We start from the raw sequence: 25349 nt of genomic DNA, 5'->3' as shown, positions 1-25349 counted from the left end.
ACCAATACATTTTCTGGTTCAATTAGAATTGGTATTTAAACAGTCCTCTTCATCATGCTGTTCACATTTTGACATCATGAGACCAAGACGATACCTAACAATTGATCAACAGTACCTCGCCATTGCAAGGCTTCAAACAGGATGTTCTCAGAGGGAAGTGGCCACTGAGCTTAGAGTGTCACAGAGTGTCATCAGCAGGTTGCGACAAAGATGCATGTTGTCAGGTCCAAAGTCAGGTCCAGAGTTGTACATCATCTCATTTTATTTCATTTCATTTACATTTCATTGCACGTTCTTTTTCTTTTTTCGGAGCTAAGTGTCCTGTGTTTTTGTGTTGTCTTTTTTTGTACTTATTGTTTTTGCACTGTCTTGTCATTGCTTTGTTTGCACCTAGCTGAACACTTTACACTTTATGTGGCTTGGACAAACTTTCGGTCCTAGCTCTGTGTTGTTCTGAACTCTATGTTGTTTGTTTATGTAGCACCAGATCCTTGAGAAATGTGGTGTTATTTCACTATATACTGCGTCAGCTATATGTGGTGGAAATGACAATAAAGCTTCTTGAATCTTGAATCTTGAGAAGTACCCGTCCTTTGGCCACATCCCACGTCGATGACTGCTTTACTGTGAACAGTGCCCTGCGGAACCGGATGATGAATGCCACTCAACTCCAGGCACATTTACGGGAGGTGAGAGGCACCCAAGTGTCACGTCAGACCATTCAAAACCGTTTACATCAGCGTGGTCTGCATCGTCTTGCATGGGCCAGGGAGCATTTAAGCTGGACAAGGTACCAGTGGGCTGTTCTCTGATGAAAGTTGATTCACGTTGAGCAGAAATGATGGCCACCAATGATGTTGGAGACATCAAGGAGAGCGCTATGCATCAGCCACTGTTGTCACCAGACGACAGTCTGGGCAGGTGTGTCTACTCAATACAGAACTGCCCTACATCTTGTGAATGGTACAGTGACAAGCCAATACTACCTGAATAACATCATTAATCCAGTCATTGTGCCCCTGCATGAACAACACAAGCCTAAATTCATCTTCATGGACGACAATGCTCCAGCTCATCGAGGTCGGATCATTAGGGAATGGCTGCTGGAGGCTGGGGTACCTCAAAAAGAGTGGCCTGCACTTTCTCCAGACCTGAATCCCATAGAAAACCTATGGGATCAGCTGAGTCGCCGTGTAGAGGCTCGTAACCCTGCACCCCAGAACCTCAATGACCTGAGGGCCGCCCTTCAAGAAGAGTGGAATGCCATGCCTCAGCAGACAATAAGTCGACTCGTGAACAGCATGAGACGTCGCTGTCAAGCTGTAATTGATGGTCAAGGACACATGACAAATGATTGAGACATTGACATTTCTTGTTGTGGTATACCACCACTGTTGTTGGCTTTAGTTTCAATAAATTGAGATGAGGAAATCACCATTGCAAGCTTCTACATAAATGACTTACTTTCATGATATAATATCCCTGTAGCATGAACTTTTTACATTTTCCATAAATTTCACCCAAAAGCCAAATATCCTTACCTTTTTTTGAGTAGTGTATGTTTAATAGTTAAATAGTTAAGATGTTAATTTTCATATGAAGAAATGTTGACTAGAGATTCTGCTTATTCCACTCACATTATCACATGACCTATTAAAGTTTATCAGTTCTGAATGATATAAAAGTAACCTAAACTTTATCATTTTTTAATATAACTACCTTCCAATTTAAATTCCAGTAGCTGCTTCTCTGCCTTTTATTTATTTATTTATTTATTTATTTATTTATTTATTTATTTATTCTAATGTCACCACCACTTCAAGTAATTTATTATACCATATAGAAAAAATGACGGTGTTGTAAAGAACTTTTCTGGTCACGTCATGTTATATTGCATTTCTTTTCTGAGATGCAATCGCTCTCAATTAACCAGAAACAAATAAAGTCCAAAGTCACGTTGTGGAACGATTTCCAGAATTAAACTTCCTTACCTTAATATCTTTTATTTTGGTATTTAGTTAAAGAAAAAAATATATATATTATAAAATGCATCACATGAAAAGAGTCATTGTATATGATTTTCAAGGTTAGTGAAAATCAAAAAGGTAAACATTGCAAACCTGCTGGTAACGAATAGGATTCATCGACTGAACCGTCATTCCCATTATCTCAGGTTTCTTTTCCAAACATCGATACATGATTCACAAAAAAAAAAAAAAAAACCCCACACAAAACAATAACAAAAACAAAACCCAAACCCATACAGTGAGAAATCACACAGTAAGAAAATTGAAATCACACATTGCTAAGGTTAAATACATAAGGTACACTAGATCCAAAATAGATTTAATTTAATGAAAAGTAAGTGAAAGAAAGAAAATTCTGATCTCACTATATCAAAAACTAGATGAACTGCCTTAAAATCCTGAGGTGCGGTGAACATGTATTCCTCAGCACTTTGATATTATACTTCCTACAGCAGGATGTACTGTTTGTTCAATAAAATGTTAATACCCATGGCAAAGACACTGACGTTTCACTCATGAGGAGGTCTGTTTAAGCTCCCATTAATACACAAAATAAATATATATATATATATATATATATATATATATATATATATATATATGGCACCATCAAAAGAGAAAAGAAGCATGTGTTTAGTATGTGATGAGGTGGCCTGAACCACTTAGCTTAATGACAACCTGATATTACTATCACAGTTTGTCTATTACAGTACATAGCAGCAACATTTCCTCATACAGCATGACTAAATATGTAGGCATGGAAGTGAGAGTGAAGGCTGAGGTGTAGACACGAATCAGAAATCCTGGTGTCTTGTGTTGATTGGTAAAACAGTTTACAACTAATTTATGGTGAGGTTAGAGTGAAAATTAAGTAATGACATGGTGAAAACAGTGAACCCTCAGGTGCTGTAAATATTGCCTGGTGTGGGTGTGTGTGTGTGTGTGTGTGTGTGTGTAAATTAAACTTGGGGCATGAGTAAGTGCACACTGCATACATCCTTGAATCAAAGCTATGTAAAAAAGTAAGAATTGAACACGTCTGTCTCGTGTTACGAGGTGCATTTTGAGCAGGAATACTTTTACTTTTCTTTCTTATTTTTAGAAATGAAAAAGTACATTCGAGAGTATGCAGTAGCACCACTTGTTCATGAGGTCAGTTCTCGCTGCAGGGCTCTCATTTCCTCCTCCTCCCACAGTATTTGCCTAGGCATCCAGCACCTCCTGCAGTCACAAACAGAACCAAAGTGATTAAAAACATATAAACAAATAAAATTATGTTTAGTGACTAAAAAAGCTTGATCTTCAATCCAGTGGTACATGCATTAGGGATGTATTCATATTCCCAGTTAACAGTCTGAGGTGGCATTATATGAATGCTGAAATCATTATTCAAGCTATTGTTTTGCTTTATGTCTCTATGTCCATCAGGACTACTCTCAGGATATTTACATGATATTTATTGTCATATTTAAGTATATATACTGAATGTGCACTATACTGTACCTCTGTAGCCTCCAGCACCTAGAGCACCCTGGAGAGCTGCATATTTGGCTGCTTTAGCTGTAATAATAATAATAATAATAATAATATTTACATTACATAGAAAAGCTTTAATGGGCCCAAAACAGCCAGAAAGACTGAAACTCCTTTACAACAGTACAAACACTTTAACATGTACCTCCCATACATCTGGTCCAAACCAGATACTTTACCTTCATGACCACTGCATCATTAAATCATAGCAAATATGCTATAAGTATAACAATTCATTAAACATTGTTTAACAATAGTGTTCACTATAGCTATACCACATTTTTTCTATTCTGTTACTCTCTTTTTACAGTGATGTCATGGACTCATTTATGAGCAGAATAGAAACAGAAATAGCCTACATTGTTGAGGTGTAAGTGGTGCACTTCCAGCGCCTCCTGGTCCAACTCCAACATAGCCTAGTATAAAAGAAAATTACTCCATTTATGTACACCTCTAATTTTTTCTTTCATCCAAACTTCTTCCTAATTTGGTCATTTGCCAATTACACTGACTAACTATGGTATCTGTGTTAACTGTGGGAAACATATGCTTCCTCTGAGGAAAATAAAGGCAGCCCATTATATCTTTTTAAACGGCTGCACATGCTTTGTTACTGGGAGGTAACTGGGAGTATGCTGTCCCTTCCAGCAAGAGACCTGTGCTCACTTAACTCATGGCTATGAATGGCTGGGGAATCAACAGTAACTGGGGATCTAACACCTTGTTCCTTATATGACAAAGATTTTTGTTTTTTAATTGCGGTCAAGGTGTGAAACAGAGCTTCATTACCTGGGAGTGGTTGTTGGTAGCCGCCTGCACCACCACCACCACCACCATATCCTGGCACACCACTGCCTGCAGAATTTAAAGGCATTTACTTTTTAATACTTAAGTACAACTGAAAGCAGCATTTTAAGTACATTTCTTCTTATAGTATTCTTCTGATACTTTCACTTTTAACTGGAAGTTACTTTAATTTTCAACTGAGAGTAATTTGTCTTACCCCGATGAGAGAATACACTGATCTTTCTGTAAGTTAGAGAAAAAAATAAGACTGTGGTCCTACCTGGCTGGTAACCTTGACCTCCCAAGGCACCAGTGCCATACCCTGCAACAATGGAGAGAAGCAAAATACATGAACAGAGAAAGGTGTCTTGCCAACCATCAAGGTGATTTCATTAAAAAAAAATTTATCATTGATTATTTTTGGGGCACCTGATTTACCAGGCTTCCCAACTCCAGCTCCCAATCCAGCACCGCCTGGGTAGATTCGACCTAAAAACAAAAGATTGTAATGGCTCATACTTCTACATTGGTTTTTTACTGATGTTAGGCCTGAACAGTTCTTGTAGCTTTATAATGTATCACGACCAACTCCACCTGGGCCACCAGGTCCTCCTCCTATGCCTCCTAGCCCTCCACCTACACCACCGGGACCTCCTCCTAAAGCCCCACCTGTACCTCCAAGTCCTAGGCCTCCTGCTCCACCCAAACTGCCAAATCCTACAAACACAGGAACATGTTACTGAGCATGTAATAATAGTTATAATAACTTAGCTAAGAAGTGGTATCTTGAATTATCCACTGTATTTATTTTGTTCTTTATGTAGGTCAAAATGTGATGCACTGGCACACAAATATGCATATTTATGAAATCAAACGTCATGTATTTGGATTCATGTTGACACTGACAACAGTAAAATCCCAAGGACATTTTTTTTGTGAGTAATTCTTTCAACTGACTCTTGAATTGACTTGAAAGTTTCTTGCTATCTGTAAGTGGTGGGTTCATATGCAGGGTAATCATAAAAAAATTCAGTGTAATCATATCTAAACCTAAACTAAATGTTATATATCACCTCCAATTTCTAAGACCATTTCTATGTGTTCAGAATTGATTTTATAAAAACGCCCTTGTAGTATTTAGTAAGTGGAAGATTGTGTAATGGTACGTTAGTCATGTAAGTGTGTAGGTTTTCTTTTCCATGAAACATGCATGCAGAGGTGTCACACATCAAACATATAAGGAACAACAAGCTCCCTTTAATTGTAAAAGTTCCACTTTAATTCATCCATATTCAAATTCATACAGCAAATTGTTTCAGAGTAAATATATTAGTGACCACAGACAAAGTTGAATCACCATCACAATTGTGTGGCTATTCAAACAAGCAGCACCTGATTTCCCAGGTTTCCCAGCTCTTAGTCCTGCTCCAGCTGGGTAGCCCAAACCTGGAAATAAAAACACTGAGCTCTTCTACTGCAAATTCGACAATATGAATTGTAAATTAGCAGGATTAGAAGGTAGAAATTAAAGATACAACTTGTTTCAGTGGTTCATTAACTAGATGCATCATGCAATGTATATTAAAATCATTTTAGTGTAAGTAGGCTTTTACAGTAATATCCATTGTTTAATACCTCCTCCTTGACCACCCAGACCACCAATTGCACCAGGTCCTCCACCAATGCTTCCTTGACCTCCGCCAACTCCTCCTAAACCAGTGCCAACACCTCCAGGAACACCTCCAAGTCCTCCTGGGCCTCCCACCCCACCCAGTGCTCCAGTTCCCCAGTAGCCTGATGTAAAAAATAAATAAATAAAAAAAGAAGTCCAAAAAAGTCTGCTTTATCATTGGAATATAAATGAATTTGCTAGAGATCTACCTTTAGCTGGCTTTCCAGGGCCATATCCAGGACCTGTAAAAAAAAAAGTTCTCATTGGTCGCATGATTGTTTGAAGACTTATCATATTTTGTGTTAGCTTAGTGGTTAAGGTGTTGGACTACTGATCGGAAGTTGTAATTGAATCCCAGGTCCACCAAGCTGCTACTGCTGGGCCCCTGAGCAAGGCCCTTAACCCTCATATGCTCAGTTATATAAAAATGAGATAAAATGTAAGTTGCTCTGGATAAGGGTGTCTGCCAGAAATGTAAATATTTTAAGACATGCTGCTTTATTTGATCACTGCCTAAAACTACAAACTGCACAGACCCAACTGCCACCAAGATCACCGAACTCCAACATTAACCCCTACCCAACCTCAATAAGTCTGCCTAGTACTCTATAAGCTGAATTCCCAATTTATGAATAGTAAAATAAAGTCCTAAATATTTATAACTGAATTGAGGAGATAAAAACAGCAAACCTTTGCTTCCCACAGCAGCTCCACTTGGGAACCTTAGACCTGGAAAATATGAAATAATTTCACAGGAGGTATTTTTGAATGCCTAGATAGCTTCTTTTGAGATATAATTTAATCATTTAAAGAAATAATCATTTTTAGATTTTTTTTAACAAACCATGAACATACCATTTACAGGAAGAAGGCTGCTGGTTCCTAAACCTCCAACTCCACCATAACCTAAAATAAGCAAAATTGGTTTTAAAACAAAGGCAAAGTAACAAAACTGACCAGACTATATACTGACAAACTAGATCAAGGGTCTCTATGTCAACATGTGGACTATGGGCTGGAACTGGCCTGATAAGAGTTCAAATTCAGCCCACCAAATTAAAACCATATTGCGGACAATAAGTATGCAAGCTATCTAATATATGGTAAAACCATAATTTGGATTTTCATTGTCATGCATTCTGTTTGTCTATTTCGCATCTGGTGTATGTTTAATCTGCTTATGCATTTAGATGAATGGCAGTAAATGAACACATTTGCAAGTATTTCTTGTTGTTTTATTAGTCCCTGAAATGATTTTTTTTCCAGCCCACCTGACAGTAAACTAACTGTGATGTGGCAGGTTACATAAAACACATTTGACACCACTAAGCTAGATAATTAATTATATGCATTATATTTTGGTTTATGTAGTTTTCTCAGAATTCTGACCTCCAGTTCCTGCTCCTGTGCCTCCTGGCAGTTGACTGCTACTTCCTGGCACAAAGCCAGTTCCTGTTGTCACTCCAGGCCCTGTAACTCCACCTGGGCCTCCAATGCCACCAAGGAGTCCTCCAACTGTACTGAAATATCCTGAAATAAGACCAAAGCATGGCATGAAACGGTATTACTCGATACACATATCAATTGATGTTTGTATTATAATATATACTTTTGTTTCAAAGATAATTAGGGAATTATGCATGAATACCTTTGGGGGGTTTAACCGTTCCACCTACTCCACCTGGTCCCCTTGTGTCCTGTGCACCTGTTCCTGCTCCAAGTCCACCTGTTCCTGCTCCAAGTCCACCTGGTCCTCCTCCGACTCCACGTGGCCCTCCTCCGACTCCACCTGGCCCTCCTCCGACTCCACCTGGTCCTCCTCCGACTCCACCTGGGCCTCCTCTGACTCCACCTGGCCCTCCTCCGACTCCACCTGGCCCTCCTCCGACTGCACCTGGTCCTCCTCCAACTCCACCTGGCCCTTCTCCGACTCCACTTGGTCCTCCACTGACTCCGCCTGGACCCCCACCAACTCCACCTGGTCCACCTTCAACTCTGCCCAGTCCAGTGCCAGTTCCACTTGGCTCTTCGGCAATTCTACCTGGAGTGTCACCACGTCCAGGTATGACACCACCTTCAGCAAATACATACACAATGGTGTTACAATTCTGGTATCTGTAGGGTGAGATGTTCTTGAGTAGCCATTTTAAGGGGAATTAGGAATACCTGGAGGTTTCAGAGGTTTGGCCCCTGGTAGATCACCACCAACTCCACCTGCACAAGATCACATCCAATCACACCTTAAAGACAGTCTTGATCACAGATAATTCGATTTTTAATATTGTTAAACAAAATGAGTAGCCATGTATAGTTGTGTATTCATTGGCCTCTGGGACTTTTTTTAGGACTAATTTTGCTACAAATAACTTAATTTAGCTATATAATGCACTCTATATTGATGTTTTGCAAAAACCCATTGTCATCGTCACACTTCTGACAATTAATTGCAAAAACACTCTTACAATATTTTTACTAAATGTATTGTTATTGTGTATAACAAAAGCACTGACACAATCAGAAATCTTTATAATCTTATAGCTAAATTATTGCAATCACCTGCACTTGGTTTTTGTGAATTTCCACACCTTGTGAAAAAAATTATACACTTAAAAACTTTAAAAAAATCTTTTAAAACTTTAGATGGATGTAGGTTGTCCATGGTTAGTTTATGAGTAGTTTTGTTAAAGTGATCTTTGTAAGCTATAGGTGATTCAAGTTAAATCAAGTTTGAAAAATTATCAAAGCTAAAGCAGCTAAAATATTAAGTTAGATTTTTGGTTTATTTCCATTTAAAGGCAGTAGTTAAGGTGCTAGTGGAATACTTTTTACAATTTGTTACAAAGAATATCAATTGAAACTGCATCTGTTTTTTATGCATTAAACTGGTTAAAAAGTTAAAATATTTCTTTCTTGCTGAAATGTCATTATTGTTTGAGATTCAAACAGAACCTTGAGAAGAATCAAGGAAGCTAAATTCAGGTTTATCTTTGCATTAGCATGGCATCCATGCAGCAATGCAGACCCACTCCATTCTCAGGCAGCCTTATTTTTACCCCATTGGAATTAGTAAAGGGTTGTTACTCCATTAGGTTTCAAATGATACTCTTTACAGTACCTGCTCCTGCCTCAACTGTTAGGCTGCCAATACCGAGAACTGTTTCAGATCCACCAATACCAATGCCAATGCCAATACCTATGGCAACATTTACACTAGTGCTGTCACCAAAACCAAGACCAATCCCCAAACCAAATCCTGATAAAGAGACCAAAAGTTACTGTGATTTGAGTTAAATATTAATTTTTAATGGAGTTTTTGACTGTGCTAAAAACTCATATTACAAGTACATACCACCTGATGGCTGACCTTGACCAACACCACCTCAAAACAAGTATAAAAAACAGTTGTGATACCTTGTAATAACTGGTTTGATCATTTTCACCATTTGAAAAGTAAATTTAAAATGAGAGAGACATAGGAACAGCTGAGGTCTGAGCCATCAAGTGTAAAAAAATCCCTTATTTAAAAATTCCCCTTTTTTCAGCACATACCACTGAAACCTAGTCATGATTAAGGACAATAATGTGTTAAATATACACATTCAAAGTAATACCTGGTCTACCACCAGCTAGAATGGGTATTCCTGTCCCAGTAACACCATCAAGTCCATCCCCATCGATAGGACCACCAGTAACTCCTTTAATTAATAAAATAAGAAACATGTTAGTAAGTAACCATCTACACCACTTCAAATGGAAATCCAAACTTTAAATATGATTTAAAAAAAATACATGCTGCTTTCAAACCTAAAAATAGAAGCATCAACCTTAATGTTTAAGATTTACCTTCACCTGGACCACCACCAATAGAATTTCCAGATCCCTCTATCACTCCTGTTTCCCCTTGAATAATTAAATTGAGGCATTTCAAGTCAAGTTTATTTTGTGTATAAAAAGACAGGTGAAAAACAAAAACTTACCCAACCTAGGGGCCTTAGTAGCACCTGTGTTCAAAATAAAGACAAATGTATTACATTCATTAAGGGCCAGTTAGGATAAAGTCACAATTTAAGTTTCAAACACACAAGACCAATAACAAACACCAAAATTGTATCCTGGATGTTAGCAGGTTTGTTACTAACCTAGTCCATCTGTAGTGTCATTATCAGTCCTAATAGCTGATCCACCAGGATGTAGGGGGAAAAAAAGTAAAGGAAAAGTTACAACATTATGCATACCACTGTATTGTTTCTGTATTGGTTCTTGCATTTTCTTTTTCACTTAATTTCTTTCTCACTTAATTTATATCCTACTCATGTTTTTTCTTTCTTTCTTTCTTTCTTTCTTTCAACATATTACCTCCATCAATGTCTGTTTTGGTTCTCTGATCTGTGGATGCTGTTGGTACACTGCCTGAAACTCTTGTTCCTCCTGTTGCTCCTCCTGTGATGCCTGGAACTCCTACGGTCAGATTTAGAAGATGTTCCTTGTTGATTTTCAGGTCAGGCAAAAAATTGGTATATGAAAATCAACTTGACAAACAAAAGGGAACGCCAATGCACCATATTTGTCTGCTTTGCTTCCGGTGACTGGTACCCCTCCTGCCCCACCAGTAGTGCCTGAAAATATAATAATTTGTCAAAAGATAAGTCTTTATTAATTGTCTAACAATTTTCCAATGGTTGATCATCACCTGCACCAGTTGCAGTCCCTATTCCTGTGGTTGTGGTTCCAGCTCCAACAACACCAGGCACTGACCCTGCTCCACCTAACACAGTTCCAGTTCCAAAACCAGGTTGACCTATTAAGAAGGTAAGTGACAGAGGTGACAGAGAATAAGACTATCTCATTGCTTTAAACAGCTTTAAAGGTCATATCAGAAAAAGGTTCATACCATATTTTGGTGGCTTTCCCCCTGGTCCATATCCTGCATATTGTAAAAGAAAAGATACTTAGATCCCATTAAACATTATAAAACTCGAACACTATCACTATTGGTTTATTAACAGAAACCTGCCTGCAAAGCTTCCAAGACCAGTGCCTGGACCACTACCAGGAACTCTACCAAAGGCAGATCCAGAGCCACCTCCAAAGCCCCCAGGTACTGCTCAGTGGGTCAAAAGAAAAACTCACAGTTTTTAAACAGTCACCCTTATAACAGTTCTGATAAATTGACAAAACATTTTTATTTCACTGCTGTGAAAAAATAATTTGTAGTGTGCAGATTGGACATAGTGTGAAAGCTGTCACAGCAGAGTTTTTGCTGCATTTTTAAAAAGACTTAGAAAGAAACCTTGCCTTTACATTTATATTTGGCTGATGTTTTTTCCATAGCGATGTGACTGATGCAGGATGCAAATGAGCATTTGATGGTTAATAAGTTAATGACTACTTAATGTAAGAAATCTTTTCCTTAGAAAACAAAATGTGTGAGGTGTTTTGCTCAACAGCCTGTCCAGTGCTGGCTACTCCTCCTGTTCCAGTGCCAAGTACTCCTCCTGCTCCTAATTGCCCTATTGCCCCAAGTATACCCAAGCAGGGATAAAATGGTAAAGTTTTTTGGACTGCTCTTACAGAATGTAATTTAGCAGCTTTTGACCCTGGCCCATATCCTATAAGAAACAAACCATGGGTTGGAGAAATAATTAATGGAAGTATTTACACCTAAACCAATTAAACTGTTTTGTTGTTCACGCCTTTTCAAACTTTTAATACCCTACAGCACCTGTAGGCCCTCCTCTGCCTCCTGTTCCTGCAGGTATGCTGCCTGCTCCAAGTCCATATCCAGCCCCAGGACTCAATCCAGTGCCCTGACCATATCCACCAACAGGTACTGCTCCAGTTCCATATCCTTGAGCAGGACCTGTACCTATTCCAAATGGTCCACCTACACCAGATGGAGCAACACGTCCAGCCTGACCTGCACATCAGATTTACATAACATTCACATTGCAAAATAGTATTATGTGCTTATTATATTTGAAAAATAATAAAATAAGTTTACCTACCATATTTAAGTGCCTTTGATCCACTTGGATATGCTAAAGTTACGACAGAAAACACAACATAAGAATACATGATAAAATATATAAAATTTAAGCATAACAATTGATGCTTTACCTCCAGTACCTGGACCATATCCCCCAGGTACTCCACCAGGACCATATCCCCCAGGTACTCCACCAGGACCATATCCCCCAGGTACACCACCAGGACCATATCCTCCAGCTGGTACACCGCCAGTTCCTACTCCACCTCCTGGTGCCACTCCAGTACCAATACCACCAGCTGGTACTCCTGGTCCTAATCCACCACCAAGTACTCCTCCTAATCCTCCAGGCAATCCTGTACCAGCAGTCCCACCTGTTCCACTTGGGATTCCTTTTTTGCATCAATAGATCAAATGTGTAAGATTTCAGAATGATGATTCAGTTAGAGGATTCTAGCTACATTTATACATAATTTAATGTGCCTTACCATATTTGCGAGCTTTGGCTCCAGCATACCCTGAAAGCATTGTGATGCAAAAATACAGCACACAGAACACAAAAATTGTTTACTTGTTTATAATATTTGCAAAACAAAATAAATTCTAATAGACATTTATGACATTTGAAGACATTTTTAATGTCTTTCATGATCCTAATCTGTTTGAGTGTTTGAGTGCTATTTTTATGCCATGTATGCTATCCAGGTCCATATCAATAAGTACATCCTCATTCTATTTCAATAGGTCAGTGAATTAGGTCCACAGCACACTCAGTCTTAAAATATTACTATCATTTGTAAAAATTAGACTGCAATACCACTGAGTCCTTCAGCTCAGCACTTTATAGATCTATGTCTGCATATAGAAATATGCTTTAAGAATATATTTTTTCCTTTGTAAGCATACTGAAATATTGCAACACAGGCTTGTATACCTCCAGGTCCAAGGCCACCAGGTACTCCTCCAGGTCCAAAGCCACCACCTGACACACTGCCAGGTCCAAGGCCACCACCTGCCACACCTCCAGGACCAAGGCCACCACCAGGCACACCTCCAGGTCCAAGGCCACCACCTGGTCCTCCACCAATTGTCCCCCCTGGTCTCAGTCCACTTCCAGGCTGACTTCCAACTCCACCTACTAATATTATGATTTATGAAGTATGAAATAATATTAAACCCAAACATTGAAACTGGAAATAAAATAATTACCAAAATATGACATTAATAAATACCCCCAGTTCCAATAGCAGGCCCAAGCCCTCCACCAGTTAGCCCTCCACCAGGCAGCCCTCCAACACCTCCACCAAGTCCCCCTGGTAATCCTCCTGGCAATCCTCCAGTAGCTAAAGCCCCACCAGGACCTCCAAGCTGAGCTGCAGAACAAAATAATAGTAGAAACAATACATTACATTTTTTTTGAACAACCTTAAAAAGTTTATTGCGAGTGAAGTGAAATTAAGGGCTATCATTATATCAATATCATTGATTAATATAGCATTGTGCTTAAATTCTATGAATAATAAACTAAACACACTTGGATTCATGTGATTAATTAATTCTTACCATATTTTCTTGCTTTGGCTGCAGCATATCCTGAAATGTATAGAACAAAAGCAGGTCTCATTACTCAGAAACAAAAAAGCCCATTTTCATTTTATATTATGCAACAATATTTAAACAAGTTACCTCCAGGCCCTAGTCCAGAGCCAGGAAGTCCACCAAGACCAGAGCCAGGGAGTCCACCAGCTCCAAATCCAGAGCCAGGAAGTCCACCAGCTCCAAGACCAGATCCAGGAAGTCCACCAGCTCCAAGACCAGAGCTAGGAAGTCCACCAGCTCCAAGACCAGATCCAGGAAGTCCACCAGCTCCAAGACCAGAGCCAGGAAGTCCACCAGCACCAAGTCCAGAGCCAGGAAGTCCACCAGCTCCAAGACCCAGTCCCAGCCCCCCTGGCAATCCTCCAGCACCTAAAGCTCCTCCAGGACCTCCAAGCTGAGCTAGAGAAACATTGTTAGTAGAAAGAATACATGAAGACATTATGGGATAAACTTGTAAATTTTCTTGTGGATTAGGTGTAATTAAGAACTAAAATATCATTAGTGAAATAAGCATTGTGCTTACATAATAAACTAAATATACATGGATCCATGTGCATAATTGAGTCTCACCATATTTTCTTGCTTTGGCTCCAGCATATCCTGAAATTTATGGGAAAAGCATGCCCTATTACTCAGAACAAAATAATCTATTTTCAATGTACATGATACAATAACATTTATACAAGTTACCTCCAGGTCCAAGTCCAGACCCAGGAAGTCCACCAGCTCCAAGTCCAGAGCCAGGAAGTCCAGCAGCACCAAGACCAGACCCAGGAAGTCCACCAGCTCCAATTCCTGACCCAGGAAGTCCACCAGCTCCAAGACCAGATCCAGGAAGTCCACCAGCTCCGAGACCAGAGCCAGGAAGTCCACCAGCTCCAAGTCCAGAACCAGGAAGTCCACCAGCTCCAAGACCCAGCCCCAGCCCCCCTGGCAATCCTCCAGCACCTAAAGCTCCTCCAGGACCTCCAAGCTGAGCTAGAGAAACATTGTTAATAGAAAGAATACATGAAGATATTATGGAACAAACTTGTAGATTTTCTTGTGGATTAGGTGTAATTAAGAACTAAAATATCATTAGTGAAATAAGCATTGTGCTTACATAATAAACTAAACATACATGGATTCATGTGCATAATTGAGTCTCACCATATTTTCTTGCTTTGGCTCCAGCATAGCCTGAAATTTATGGGAAAATACATGCCTCATTACTCAGAACAAAATAATCTATTTTCAATTTACATGATGCAACAACATTTAAACAAGTTACCTCCAGGTCCAAGTCCAGACCCAGGAAGTCCACCAGCTCCAAGTCCAGACCCAGGAAGTCCACCAGCTCCAAGTCCAGAGCCAGGAAGTCCAGCAGCACCAAGACCAGACCCAGGAAGTCCACCAGCTCCAATTCCTAACCCAGGAAGTCCACCAGCTCCAAGCCCAGACCCAGGAAGTCCACCAGTTCCAATTCCTGACCCAGGAAGTCCACCAGCTCCAAGTCCAGACCCAGGAAGTCCACCAGCTCCAAGTCCAGACCCGGGAAGTACACCAGTTCCAAGTCCAGACCCAGGAAGTCCACCAGTTCCAAGTCCTCCTGGCAATCCTCCAGTACCTAAAGCCCCACCAGGACCTCCAAGCTGAGCTAGAGAAACATTGTTAGTAGAAACAATACATGAATATATAATTGAACAAACTTGTAAATTGTCTTGTGGATTAAGTAAATTTAAGGACTAAAATACCATTAGTGAAACAAGAATTGTGCTTTAATTCTATACATAATAAACGAAACATACATGGATTCATGTGCATAATTAATTCTTAGGTCTCACCATATTTCCTTGCTTTGGCTCCAGCATATCCTGAAATATATGGGAAAAAGCATGTCTCATTACTCAGAACAAAATAACCCATTTTCATTTTACATGATGCAACAACATTTAAACAAGTTACCTCCAGGTCCAAGTCCAGACCCAGGAAGTCCACCAGCTCCAAGTCCAGACCCAGGAAGTCCACCAGCTCCAAGTCCAGAGCCAGGTAGTCCAGCAGCACCAAGACCAGACCCAGGAAGTGCACCAGCTCCAATTCCTGACCCAGGAAGTCCACCAGCTCCAAGACCAGACCCAGGAAGTCCACCAGCTCCAAGACCAGAGCCAGGAAGTCCACCAGTTCCAAATCCTCCTGTCAATCCTTCAGTACCTAAAGCCCCACCAGGACCTCCAAGCTGAGCTAGAGAAACATTGTTATTAGAAACAATACATGAATATATTATTAAACAAATTTGTAAATTTTATTGTGGATTAAGTGAAATTAAGGGCTAAATATCATTAGTGAAATAAGAATTGTGCTTTAATTATATGCATAATAAACTAAACATACATGGATTCATGTTTATAATTCATTTTTAGGTGTTACCATATTTCCTTGCTTTGGCTCCAGCGTATGCTGAAATTTATGGGAAAAAAGCATGCCTAATTACTCAGAAAAAAATAACCCATTTTCAATTTACATGATGCAACAACATTTAAACAAGTTACCTCCAGGTCCAAGTCCAGACCCAGGTAGTCCACCAGCTCCAAGTCCAGAGCCAGGTAGTCCAGCAGCACCAAGACCAGACCCAGGAAGTCCACCAGCTCCAAGACCAGAGCCAGGAAGTCCACCAGCTCCAATTCCTGACCCAGGAAGTCCACCAGCTCCAAGTCCTCCTGGCAATCCTCCCGTACCTAAAGCCCCACCAGGACCACCAAGCTGAGCTAGAGAAACATTGTTAGTAGAAACAATACATGAATACATTATTAAACAAACTTGTACATTTTATTGTGGATTAAGTGAAATTTAAGGCTAAAATATCATTAGTGTAATAAGAATTGTGCTTTAATTCTATACATAATAAACTAAACATGCATGGATTTATGTGTATAATTAATTCTTAAGTCTCACCATATTTTCTTGCTTTGGCACCAGCATATCCTGATATTTATGAGAAAAAACATGCCTCAGTACTCAGTACACAGTATGAAAAAAAATTTTCATTTTATATCACGCAACAACATTTAAACAAGTCACCTCCAGGTCCAAGACCAGAGCCAGGAAGTCCAGCAGCACCAAGGCCAGAGCCAGGAAGTCCACCAGCTCCTATTCCTGAGCCAGGAAGTCTACCAGCTCCAAGACCAGAGCCAGGAAGTCCACCAGCTCCAGTTCCTGAGCCAAGAAGTCCACCAGCTCCAAGACCAGAGCCAAGAAGTCCACCAGCTCCAATTCCTGAGCCAGGAAGTCCACCAGCTCCAAGTCCTGAGCCAGGAAGTCCACCAGGTACCAGTCCAGAGCCAGGGAGCCCACCAGTTCCAAGTCCTCCTGGCAAACCTCCAGCACCTAAAGCTCCACCCGGGCCTCCAAGCTGAGCTAGAAAAACATTGATAGATGTAACAATACATTAACATTTTATTGAACAACCTTGTAAATGTCTTTAACTGAAGTCAAATTAAGGACTTCAATGAAAGGGTTAGGAATTACTTATTAAATGAAACCCATGCTTTATAAGGTATGAATATGATCATCTTGACTTTTGGACATTATCTTTAATCATTCCAGAATCTCAACAGATTCATATACATTATTAATGAATTTTACCATATTTCCTTGCTTTGGCTCCAGCATAACCTGAAATTTGTAAAAAGGGAACATCATTTATTATGTATCATCATGTATCATATACTCTGAAACAAAAACAAGCATATTTTAGTATATATAATGAAACAGTAGTTATATTTCATTTAACAAGTTACCTCCAGAACCAACTCCAACACCAGAGCCAGGAAGTACACCAGCTCCAAGTCCAGAACCAGGAAGTCCACCAGCTCCAAGTCCAGATCCAGGAAGCCCACCAGCTCCAAGACCAGAACCAGGGAGCACACCAGTTCCAAGTCCAGACCCAGGAAGTCCACCAGTTCCAAGACCAGACCCAGGAAGTCCACCAGCTCCAAGACCAGATCCAGGAAGTCCACCAGTTCCAAGTCCAGATCCAGGAAGAGCACCAGCTCCAAGCCCACCAGTGCCAAGTCCAGGTAGCCCACCCACACCAATGCCTGTGGGTTAAAAATATGATAATTCTATTATAAGATAAGATAGTCCACTTGAATATCTAGTGAAAAAACATTTTTTAATAAACAAAATTCCATTAGGAATTGCCATTAAATTTGTTTCCCCCATATCTGCAGCTTTCTTTTTATACAATTGTTTATATTTTCCTTACCATACTTCCGTGCTTTGGCTCCTGCTCCTGGTAAGAGTTAAAATAAGACATTCAATATCTCAAGACAATATCTGCTATCATGAATTTAAACCATAAGCAACCTTAGCTTACCTCCTGGATAGGTACCTGCACCACTAGGATACAAGCCTCCAGGACCAGCACCAAAACCAGGTACACCACCTGCTCCAGGCACAGCTCCAGGTACACCACCTGCTCCAGGAACAGCACCAATGCCAGGTACACCACCTGCACCAGGCACAGCTCCAGGTACACCACCTGCTCCAGGAAAAGCACCAATGCCAGGTACACCACCTGCACCAGGCACAGCTCCAGGAACACCACCTGCTCCAGGAACAGCACCAAAGCCAGGTAGACCACCTGCTCCCGGCACAACACCAGGTACACCCCCTGCTCCAGGAACAGCACCAGGTACACCACCTGCTCCAGGAACAGCGCCAGGTACAGCACCAGGTACAACTCCTGCTCCAGGTACAGCACCAGGTACACCGCCTGCTCCAGGAACAGCACCAGGAACACCGCCTACTCCAGTTCCTAGACCAAGTCCAGCCGCTGTTGGAGGCATTAATATTAATGATTATTCTAGGTTAAATTCATTATAAACAGGTAAAAACACTATATGGCCAAAAGAATGTGGGACACGTGACCATCATACTCGAGCGTGGGCCTTCCCCAAACTACAACGTTGGAAAGATACAATCATCCAGATTCAGTGAAGGCTATTATAGAAGCAGTGGAGGAGACCAAAGCCATATGCCCATAATTTTGTAATGGGATGTTCACAGACCGATAAGAAGTCAGCCATCCACAAATCATTGGAGTTATAGTGTAGCTTAGTTTCTGATTCATCTTCAGCTTTCAGCATGAAGATCTTAACTTACCATATTTAGCAGCTTTAGCTTGAGACTTAGCTGAGCCCGGTCCTGAAGGAATAAAGAATAAATATTTTAGAACAGAAATTATTTATATAATTATACAAATCATACATGTGGTATTTATATGCCTCTAGTGTACAGAATGTTGTGACTAATGTGTCAGAGCTAATTAATTCAAAATTATTGTGAATTTTCCAATATAGTGTTCCTATATCCTCTATGAGCCTGACCAGGATAAATCACTTAATGAAAATGGATTAATAAATGTATTTTCTTGAATTGGAGTCAGTGTGTGATTAAAAGATGTCAAAATGTTGAGAGATTTCTTAAATCAGCCAACATAAAAAAATTCAATCAGCTTAGGTGAACCTTTTGGCACATGTTTTAATGCTAATAAGTAATTTAAAACAGCAGATGTCTCAAAAATATTTACTACTTTTCCTATTCACAATAATACCTCCAGACTTTGGTGAAATGAGAGGGTATCCACGAAACACTCCTGGTAACTGTTGTCCAGCAAAGCTCCCACGGCCACCATTGGCCCCAAGTCCACCTTGACCAAGCTGAGCTACGATTTAAGATTCAAGATTCAAAGCGTTTATTGTCATGTGCACAGTAAGGAAACAAGTTTTCCTGTACAATGAAATCCTTTCTTTGCTGTCCACAGTGAATGCCAGACAAGTACAAAAACCATGTAAAAAATAAAATAAAACACACACGCATAAATACACACACAAACATAATAAAAAATAAAACCATGCAGCAGAATTAAAGATTTAGACTATGTAAATATAGGAATATATACTATATAATCTCTATGTGCAAGTGTAGTAATAGCAGCAGCAGTAACACTAACATGTGCAAATTGAATACAGCTTGAATATAAATGTAACAGTATTATTAACAGGGGAAAATGAGAGATGGATACAAGAACAGTTAAAAGCTCACCAGTCTGAGATCCTGTAGCTACACCTGGCAGAACACCTTGACCACCAAAACCTGCATAAAGAAAGCTGGTCTAAATATCTGCTGTTAATAAAAGGAATTTTTAAAAAAAAAAAAAGATGTTATTAATTGATTCAGGTGTATTTACCTTGTCCAGGAACAATACCACCCTGGTACAACCCAGGAACATTAATACCTAATTCAAGATAAAGAAAAAGCAGTACTGCATTTGTAAATTCTGATATCATGCTACTGAATAAGTGGCATAACATTGAATAACTAAATAATAAGTGATATCACAAGAATAAGTGGTATCACATAATAAAACCATATTACCTGGTACCGGTGCCTTCCCTGTCTTGCCAACTTTGCGCCCAGGGCCTGTTCCTGTACCTGGTAATCCAGTTTGCGGCAAAATAGGTGCTAAAGGGACACAATTATCAGGGATACAGTAAGTACATAGGTATGTACTTGCCAAATAACAAAAAATCACAATAATCATAATTTTTTGGGACCTACCTCCTCCAGGGCCAAATCCAGCTCCACCTGGTCCGATTCCAACTCCACCAGGGCCAACACCAGCTCCACCGGGGCCAACTCCAGTTCCGCCTGGACCAACTCCAGCTCCACCAGGACCTACTCCAGCACCACCAGGGCCAATTCCAGTTCCACCAGGGCCAAATCCAGCTCCACCAGGACCTACTCCAGCACCACCAGGGCCAATCCCAGTTCCACCAGGGCCAAATCCAGCTCCACCAGGACCTACTCCAGTTCCACCAGGGCCGGAACCTGCACCACCTGGAACAAATCCAGCTCCACCAAGACCTATTCCACCAGGTCATGTTATGGATTTTATGAATAATGTAAGTTATAATTGATTATATAATTATTATAGTTGAACTATGGCTATTTAAAACTATACGGTTTTTAACTGTAACATGCCTCAGATCTTTAAATGTCTAATGTTTTATTGATCACTTACCAGTTTTTGGTGGTTTCTGTCCAGGATAGAGACTTCCAGCACTGCCATATATTCCATATTTGCCTAAAAAGACATTGATTTTCATCTACTGATGTGGTTGCTCAAATCTTCTCTGAAGCCATTCATAAGAAATAAGAGCCACATTTACCCACACATTCAAATTCAGCAGTAGGATTTACTCTAAATGTTTGTGTGACTTAATAATCCCTGTATAGTACTGACATTGTTTTGTATACTACCATTAATTCATATTCAAATTAGATCTCGTTGACATCCATAATTTTATATAACATGATTTTTTTTCTTTTTAACTTTTAATAGTCTTAATTCTTATTTCTATTAAATATTGTATGTCCACCTGAATTCATGGGTTTTGCAACAGCTCCTATGGAAAGGTACATGCTCATGTATGTAAGAGTTAAGATAGAATTTTACTGTGTTGCAGTATATTAGGGTTCCTTACCTATTCCCACTCCACCAGGACCAACTCCTCCAAGACCAACTCCTCCTGGCCCAACACCTGGACCAATTCCACCTGGGCCAACTCCCCCTGGTCCGATGCCTCCAGCACCAACACCTCCTGGTCCGACTCCTGGACCAATTCCACCTGGGCCAACTCCTCCTGGTCTGATGCCTCCAGCACCAACTCCTCCTGGTCCAAATCCTGGACCGATTCCACCTGGGCCAACTCCTCCTGGTCTGACACCTCCAGGACCAACTCCTCCTGGTCCAACTCCACCTTGATCAACTCCTCCTGGGACAATTGCTCCAGGACCAAATCCTCCTGGGACAATTGCTCCAGGACCAAATCCTCCTGGTCCAACTCCTCCTGGACCAACTCCTCCAGGTCCAAAACCCCCAACACTCTGACCAGTGCCAAGTCCACCTAAGCCTCCTATAGAAAAGAATGGGCAAATGTGCATTCAGAACGTTTATGCCCGTCACATATTGTACTTTTCTCTTGAGGAAAAATCAAAATACTATGACACTTAAAAAAACTGACCTAGTTTTGGAGGTTTCCCTCTGATGCCTATTAAGAAGAAACCAAAACAGATGGCATTTTGCTAGGTTGCTAGGAACATTTTAAAAATTAACATTCTGCAACCATAACAGCAAAGGTAAAACCATAAACACAATATTGCATTATTGACATTATATTACAACTCCTCAGATAAAACATTTCTATAACTTTTACATAATTCTATTAACTATACTAATATGTACACATTCACTCTAGTTAGGGGATAAGTAGTTGGTCGATACGTGTAACCTTGTCCAAGTCCACTAGGGCCAACACCACCAGGGCCAACACCACCAGTTCCAAGACCACCGGGACCAATCCCTCCAGGTCCAACTCCTGCTCCAAGAGTACCGGGCCCTCCTGCACCAAGGCCCAGTCTTAATCCAGTACCAATCACTTTTAAACATGGTGCCCAATATTCACTTCATGAACTTTCTGGGTTATAAAAAGCATCTCACCAAGCCCTGTACCTCCAGGAAGTCTTCCTACCCCACCACCTCCAAGAGCACCAGCTCCAAGTCCCTGAGCACTGTATCCTGCTCCTAGGAAAGTATATATTAATTAATATACATTTTGTTTATATTAATAAACTACATTTATCATGAACTGAAAACATTAATATTTGTTTAACATAAATATTAGTTCATATTAGTAAATAATAAATACATAAAATCTGCTGAAAATTTGCTGTCTTGCATGCTCTATATAAGGAAATATTTTCCATATAATTGCTATAGAATGTTTGATTCCAATCTCACCTGTTTTTGGAGGCTTGCCAGCAGCTCCTGATTTAAAAAAAATAAAGAGTGAACTATTAAACAACTGTAGCAATGAACAATGAAAATAAATAAGGAAATTAACAGTGTGTGTGTAATGTGTCAATAAGGATAATTGTCTGAAAGTTATTTAAGAGCTTACCAAGTATCAACATATGAGAAACACACCAAATAATAACCGTAGTTGGAGAGAGAGAGCAAAAATATTTTGAAACTGTCATAAGATGCGAAAATAAATCTATTGTGTAAAAATGCAAATATTTTCACATTTATCATTAGAAATTATATGCAATGCTTTACAAGATCTACCATAAAACTGTTTTGCTGTTTTTTTCATGAGATCTGATATGACAGATCCAGAGCCAGCACCCATACTACTTGGCTCACCATAGAGTGTTTAGGAGAATTTACAGGAGAGTCCCTCAAAAGATGTAGTTCACAATAAAATATTAAATGTGACATTTTATGTAACTTGTCTACTAAAATTTCCACAAACCTGCTCCAAGTCCTCCAGTTCCCAGACCACCAACACCTATTCCACCAGTTGCAATACCCCCAGTAAATGGTCCACCTGTGCCATAACCACCTGGTCCTACTCCACCTGTACCAGTACCAGGAACAAATGATCCGGTTCCAAGTCCTGGCCCACCAACACCAGTACCAAATGCAGTCCCTGCTGTAGAAGGACCTAGATTAAAACCAATAAACGTGAGTCCTGCTATAACCTGTGTATATTGCCTTTTTAAGCAATTAAAACAACATTAAAAATGATAATGAAAATGTATAAAGATGTATACAGCTGTCTTCCCTGGCTTGTAACCAATAAACCTCCCTGGTACTAAAAACATTGAAATGGGAGAAAACATTTTTACTTTTAAAGAATAGATGACTTACAGTATACACTTTGTGGTAATCATGGTACATGGCATGTTTAAGTTCCTGGCAAATTTTAGAATTTTTTAGATCACATGTATAACAGTTAACTAAGATTTCTGATCAGCACTTATGTGTTGTTAATTATTTGTGCTAGATTAATACTAGCATATCTTGTGTTTATTAAAAGGAAATATCTACCAACTCCTAGTCCAGGACTGGTGCCAATTCCTGGTCCAGTTCCCAGTGCACCTCCAGGACCAGCCCCAAGACCACTCCCTGGAAGGACTCTGGTCCCTATACCTCCAGGACCGAGTCCTGTACCTACTCCTACTCCAGGACTAATTCCAGTACCAAGTCCAGCTCCAAGACCCCCTACTGGGCCAGCTCCAGCACCAGGTCCGATGCCAGCCCCTACTCCAGGCCCAGCTCCACCTGCAGCTGGTATGTAGACTCCTTCAACAGAAGACAATTTTTTAAATAGATATTTACTAAATTGTTTGGATTGACAAATGAATAAGGAAAGGCAATGTATACATTTCAAATTGTATTTAAAGAACAAAAAACTAGAACATGTGAGTTACCATTATCACCATGACACATGTGTACAGTATAGGGTTTTGTGCATACCTCAAATGGATCCTGGGTTCAGAGCCCAGAGTAAGCTTGCTCAAAAAACCATAATTGATAGTTCACGTAAAGTAACATTATTCCAGTTACCTACTGGCCCACTACATTTACAGCACTGGACTCTGGACTCCCTTATGAAACTTTAAAACTGCATCAAATTGTACACCTGTAAACAATGCTTTTAAATTCAAGCAGTCAAATAAAACTACTTTAACTTCTTGAAATAAACTAATATTGGTTTTAGCTTTGTTGCATATAAATATTGACTTGATTCTAGTTTGTAGAAATGCACTAAAATAATGATTGAAAATGCTGTAAAAATAAAATGATTTTATTGGTGTGTTTATAATCTGGAAAGTCCAAAATTCCAGTTATTTTGCTAAATGTAAAGTCTGTGATTTAAATGTCATTTCAGCTAAAGCCATACTTTTATTTTGAAAGTTCTTATTGTTTATGTTAACATAAGTGATTAGACAGTCTATGACTATTGATCGAATATGAAAGCCAAAGTCAATGCGGAGTAAATTTAAAAGTCTCAAAAGAACTTTACCTATAAAAGTGAGGTAAATTACACCAGATGTACTTGCTGCCAAACACACTCAGTCTAACTATAAACACTGGATCACTGTCTATAATAATGATTGGAGGGTTTGAAATTAAGGTCATCTGGTAGGTTTCATAGAGAGAAAGGCTGTATCAGAAAACAGAAGATATCTTACCTCCTTGAAGTGAGGGTCTACACAGAGCCAGCAGGACAAATCCATGGAAGAGCAGCAGAGCTTTGCCCCTTGCCATCCTGCTCTGTAATACTTCTTTCCTTTAGCAACCTAGGGGTTTTATTCCCCCTCGAATGCTTATAGCTGTACACCCATGTCTTGAAAAAGGAGGGAAATTGGAGTGGGATGTCCATTTGTGAGTATGTGTGTATGTGTGTGTGTGCGTGTTTTTGTGTGTGTGTGTATTCAAGACGGGGGGTTGGACAAAGGTAAGGGTATGATTCACTGGGTAATTAATACACCCAACACTGTGTCTATGGACATTTCACTTTTTTTCTCTTTACTCCACCTCTGAGGCTCTCAGAGTAATCTGTGCTTGAGAAATATATTGCTGAACAAAAAAAAAACAAGACACATATAAAAGAGAGAAAAAGAGATTACAAGACAAATCTCATACCAGCAAAAGAAAATCTCATGTATGGCAAATATTCTCAGGAATTCCCAGGAATATGCAATTTTCTTCACTTCATTGCTCCATTGTTCTTTACTTCATTGCTCCAAAACAGCAAGATATCAAAAGGTTGAGACTCTTTTGTTGCTTTTCTAAAGGCATTGTAAAAGATAATAATGTATCATAAATTTTCTGAAATCATGGATTTGCCTGGTA

At 39.8% G+C, this 25349-nt stretch overlaps 1 protein-coding gene across 5 annotated transcripts; it reads right to left on the bottom strand.

Annotated features, from left to right (window-relative positions):
* Positions 1-1969: 1969 nt before the first annotated feature.
* On the bottom strand, positions 1970-24844 carry elnb (elastin b). Of its 5 annotated transcripts, none has more exons than XM_058416059.1 (61): positions 24686-24844; positions 23538-23792; positions 22960-23151; positions 22446-22472; positions 22146-22229; positions 21937-22047; positions 21670-21696; positions 21130-21561; positions 20667-20729; positions 20204-20509; positions 20021-20107; positions 19833-19880; positions 19688-19738; positions 19197-19307; positions 18746-18787; positions 17958-18416; positions 17847-17873; positions 17380-17679; positions 17225-17254; positions 16661-16996; positions 16535-16564; positions 16132-16347; positions 16010-16039; positions 15548-15823; positions 15427-15456; positions 14874-15239; positions 14753-14782; positions 14294-14581; positions 14174-14203; positions 13691-14002; positions 13568-13597; positions 13237-13377; positions 12939-13142; positions 12493-12522; positions 12145-12396; positions 12024-12056; positions 11741-11935; positions 11033-11119; positions 10910-10942; positions 10709-10816; positions 10578-10634; positions 10375-10476; positions 10158-10193; positions 9996-10019; positions 9862-9918; positions 9630-9713; positions 8185-8232; positions 7667-8092; positions 7408-7548; positions 6874-6924; positions 6709-6747; positions 6228-6260; positions 5982-6140; positions 5739-5792; positions 4941-5063; positions 4776-4835; positions 4627-4668; positions 4350-4415; positions 3920-3976; positions 3531-3587; positions 1971-3248 (listed from the first exon to the last, which is right to left on the bottom strand). In XM_058416059.1, exons 1-61 carry the CDS (start codon positions 24759-24761, stop codon positions 3202-3204), a joined length of 7548 nt encoding a protein of 2515 aa, XP_058272042.1. In that variant the 5' UTR covers positions 24762-24844; the 3' UTR covers positions 1971-3201. The 5 variants fall into 5 exon arrangements, with proteins under 5 accessions (XP_058272045.1, XP_058272042.1, XP_058272044.1 ...); XM_058416058.1 differs by having other exon boundaries at positions 1972-3248; positions 12136-12396; XM_058416060.1 differs by having other exon boundaries at positions 1972-3248; positions 12136-12396; positions 22960-23139.
* Positions 24845-25349: the final 505 nt, after the last annotated feature.

Source organism: Hemibagrus wyckioides, linkage group LG18, assembly GCF_019097595.1.
Source record: "Hemibagrus wyckioides isolate EC202008001 linkage group LG18, SWU_Hwy_1.0, whole genome shotgun sequence".
NCBI lineage: Eukaryota > Metazoa > Chordata > Actinopteri > Siluriformes > Bagridae > Hemibagrus > Hemibagrus wyckioides.
This window is presented reverse-complemented; position numbering and strand designations above follow the sequence as displayed.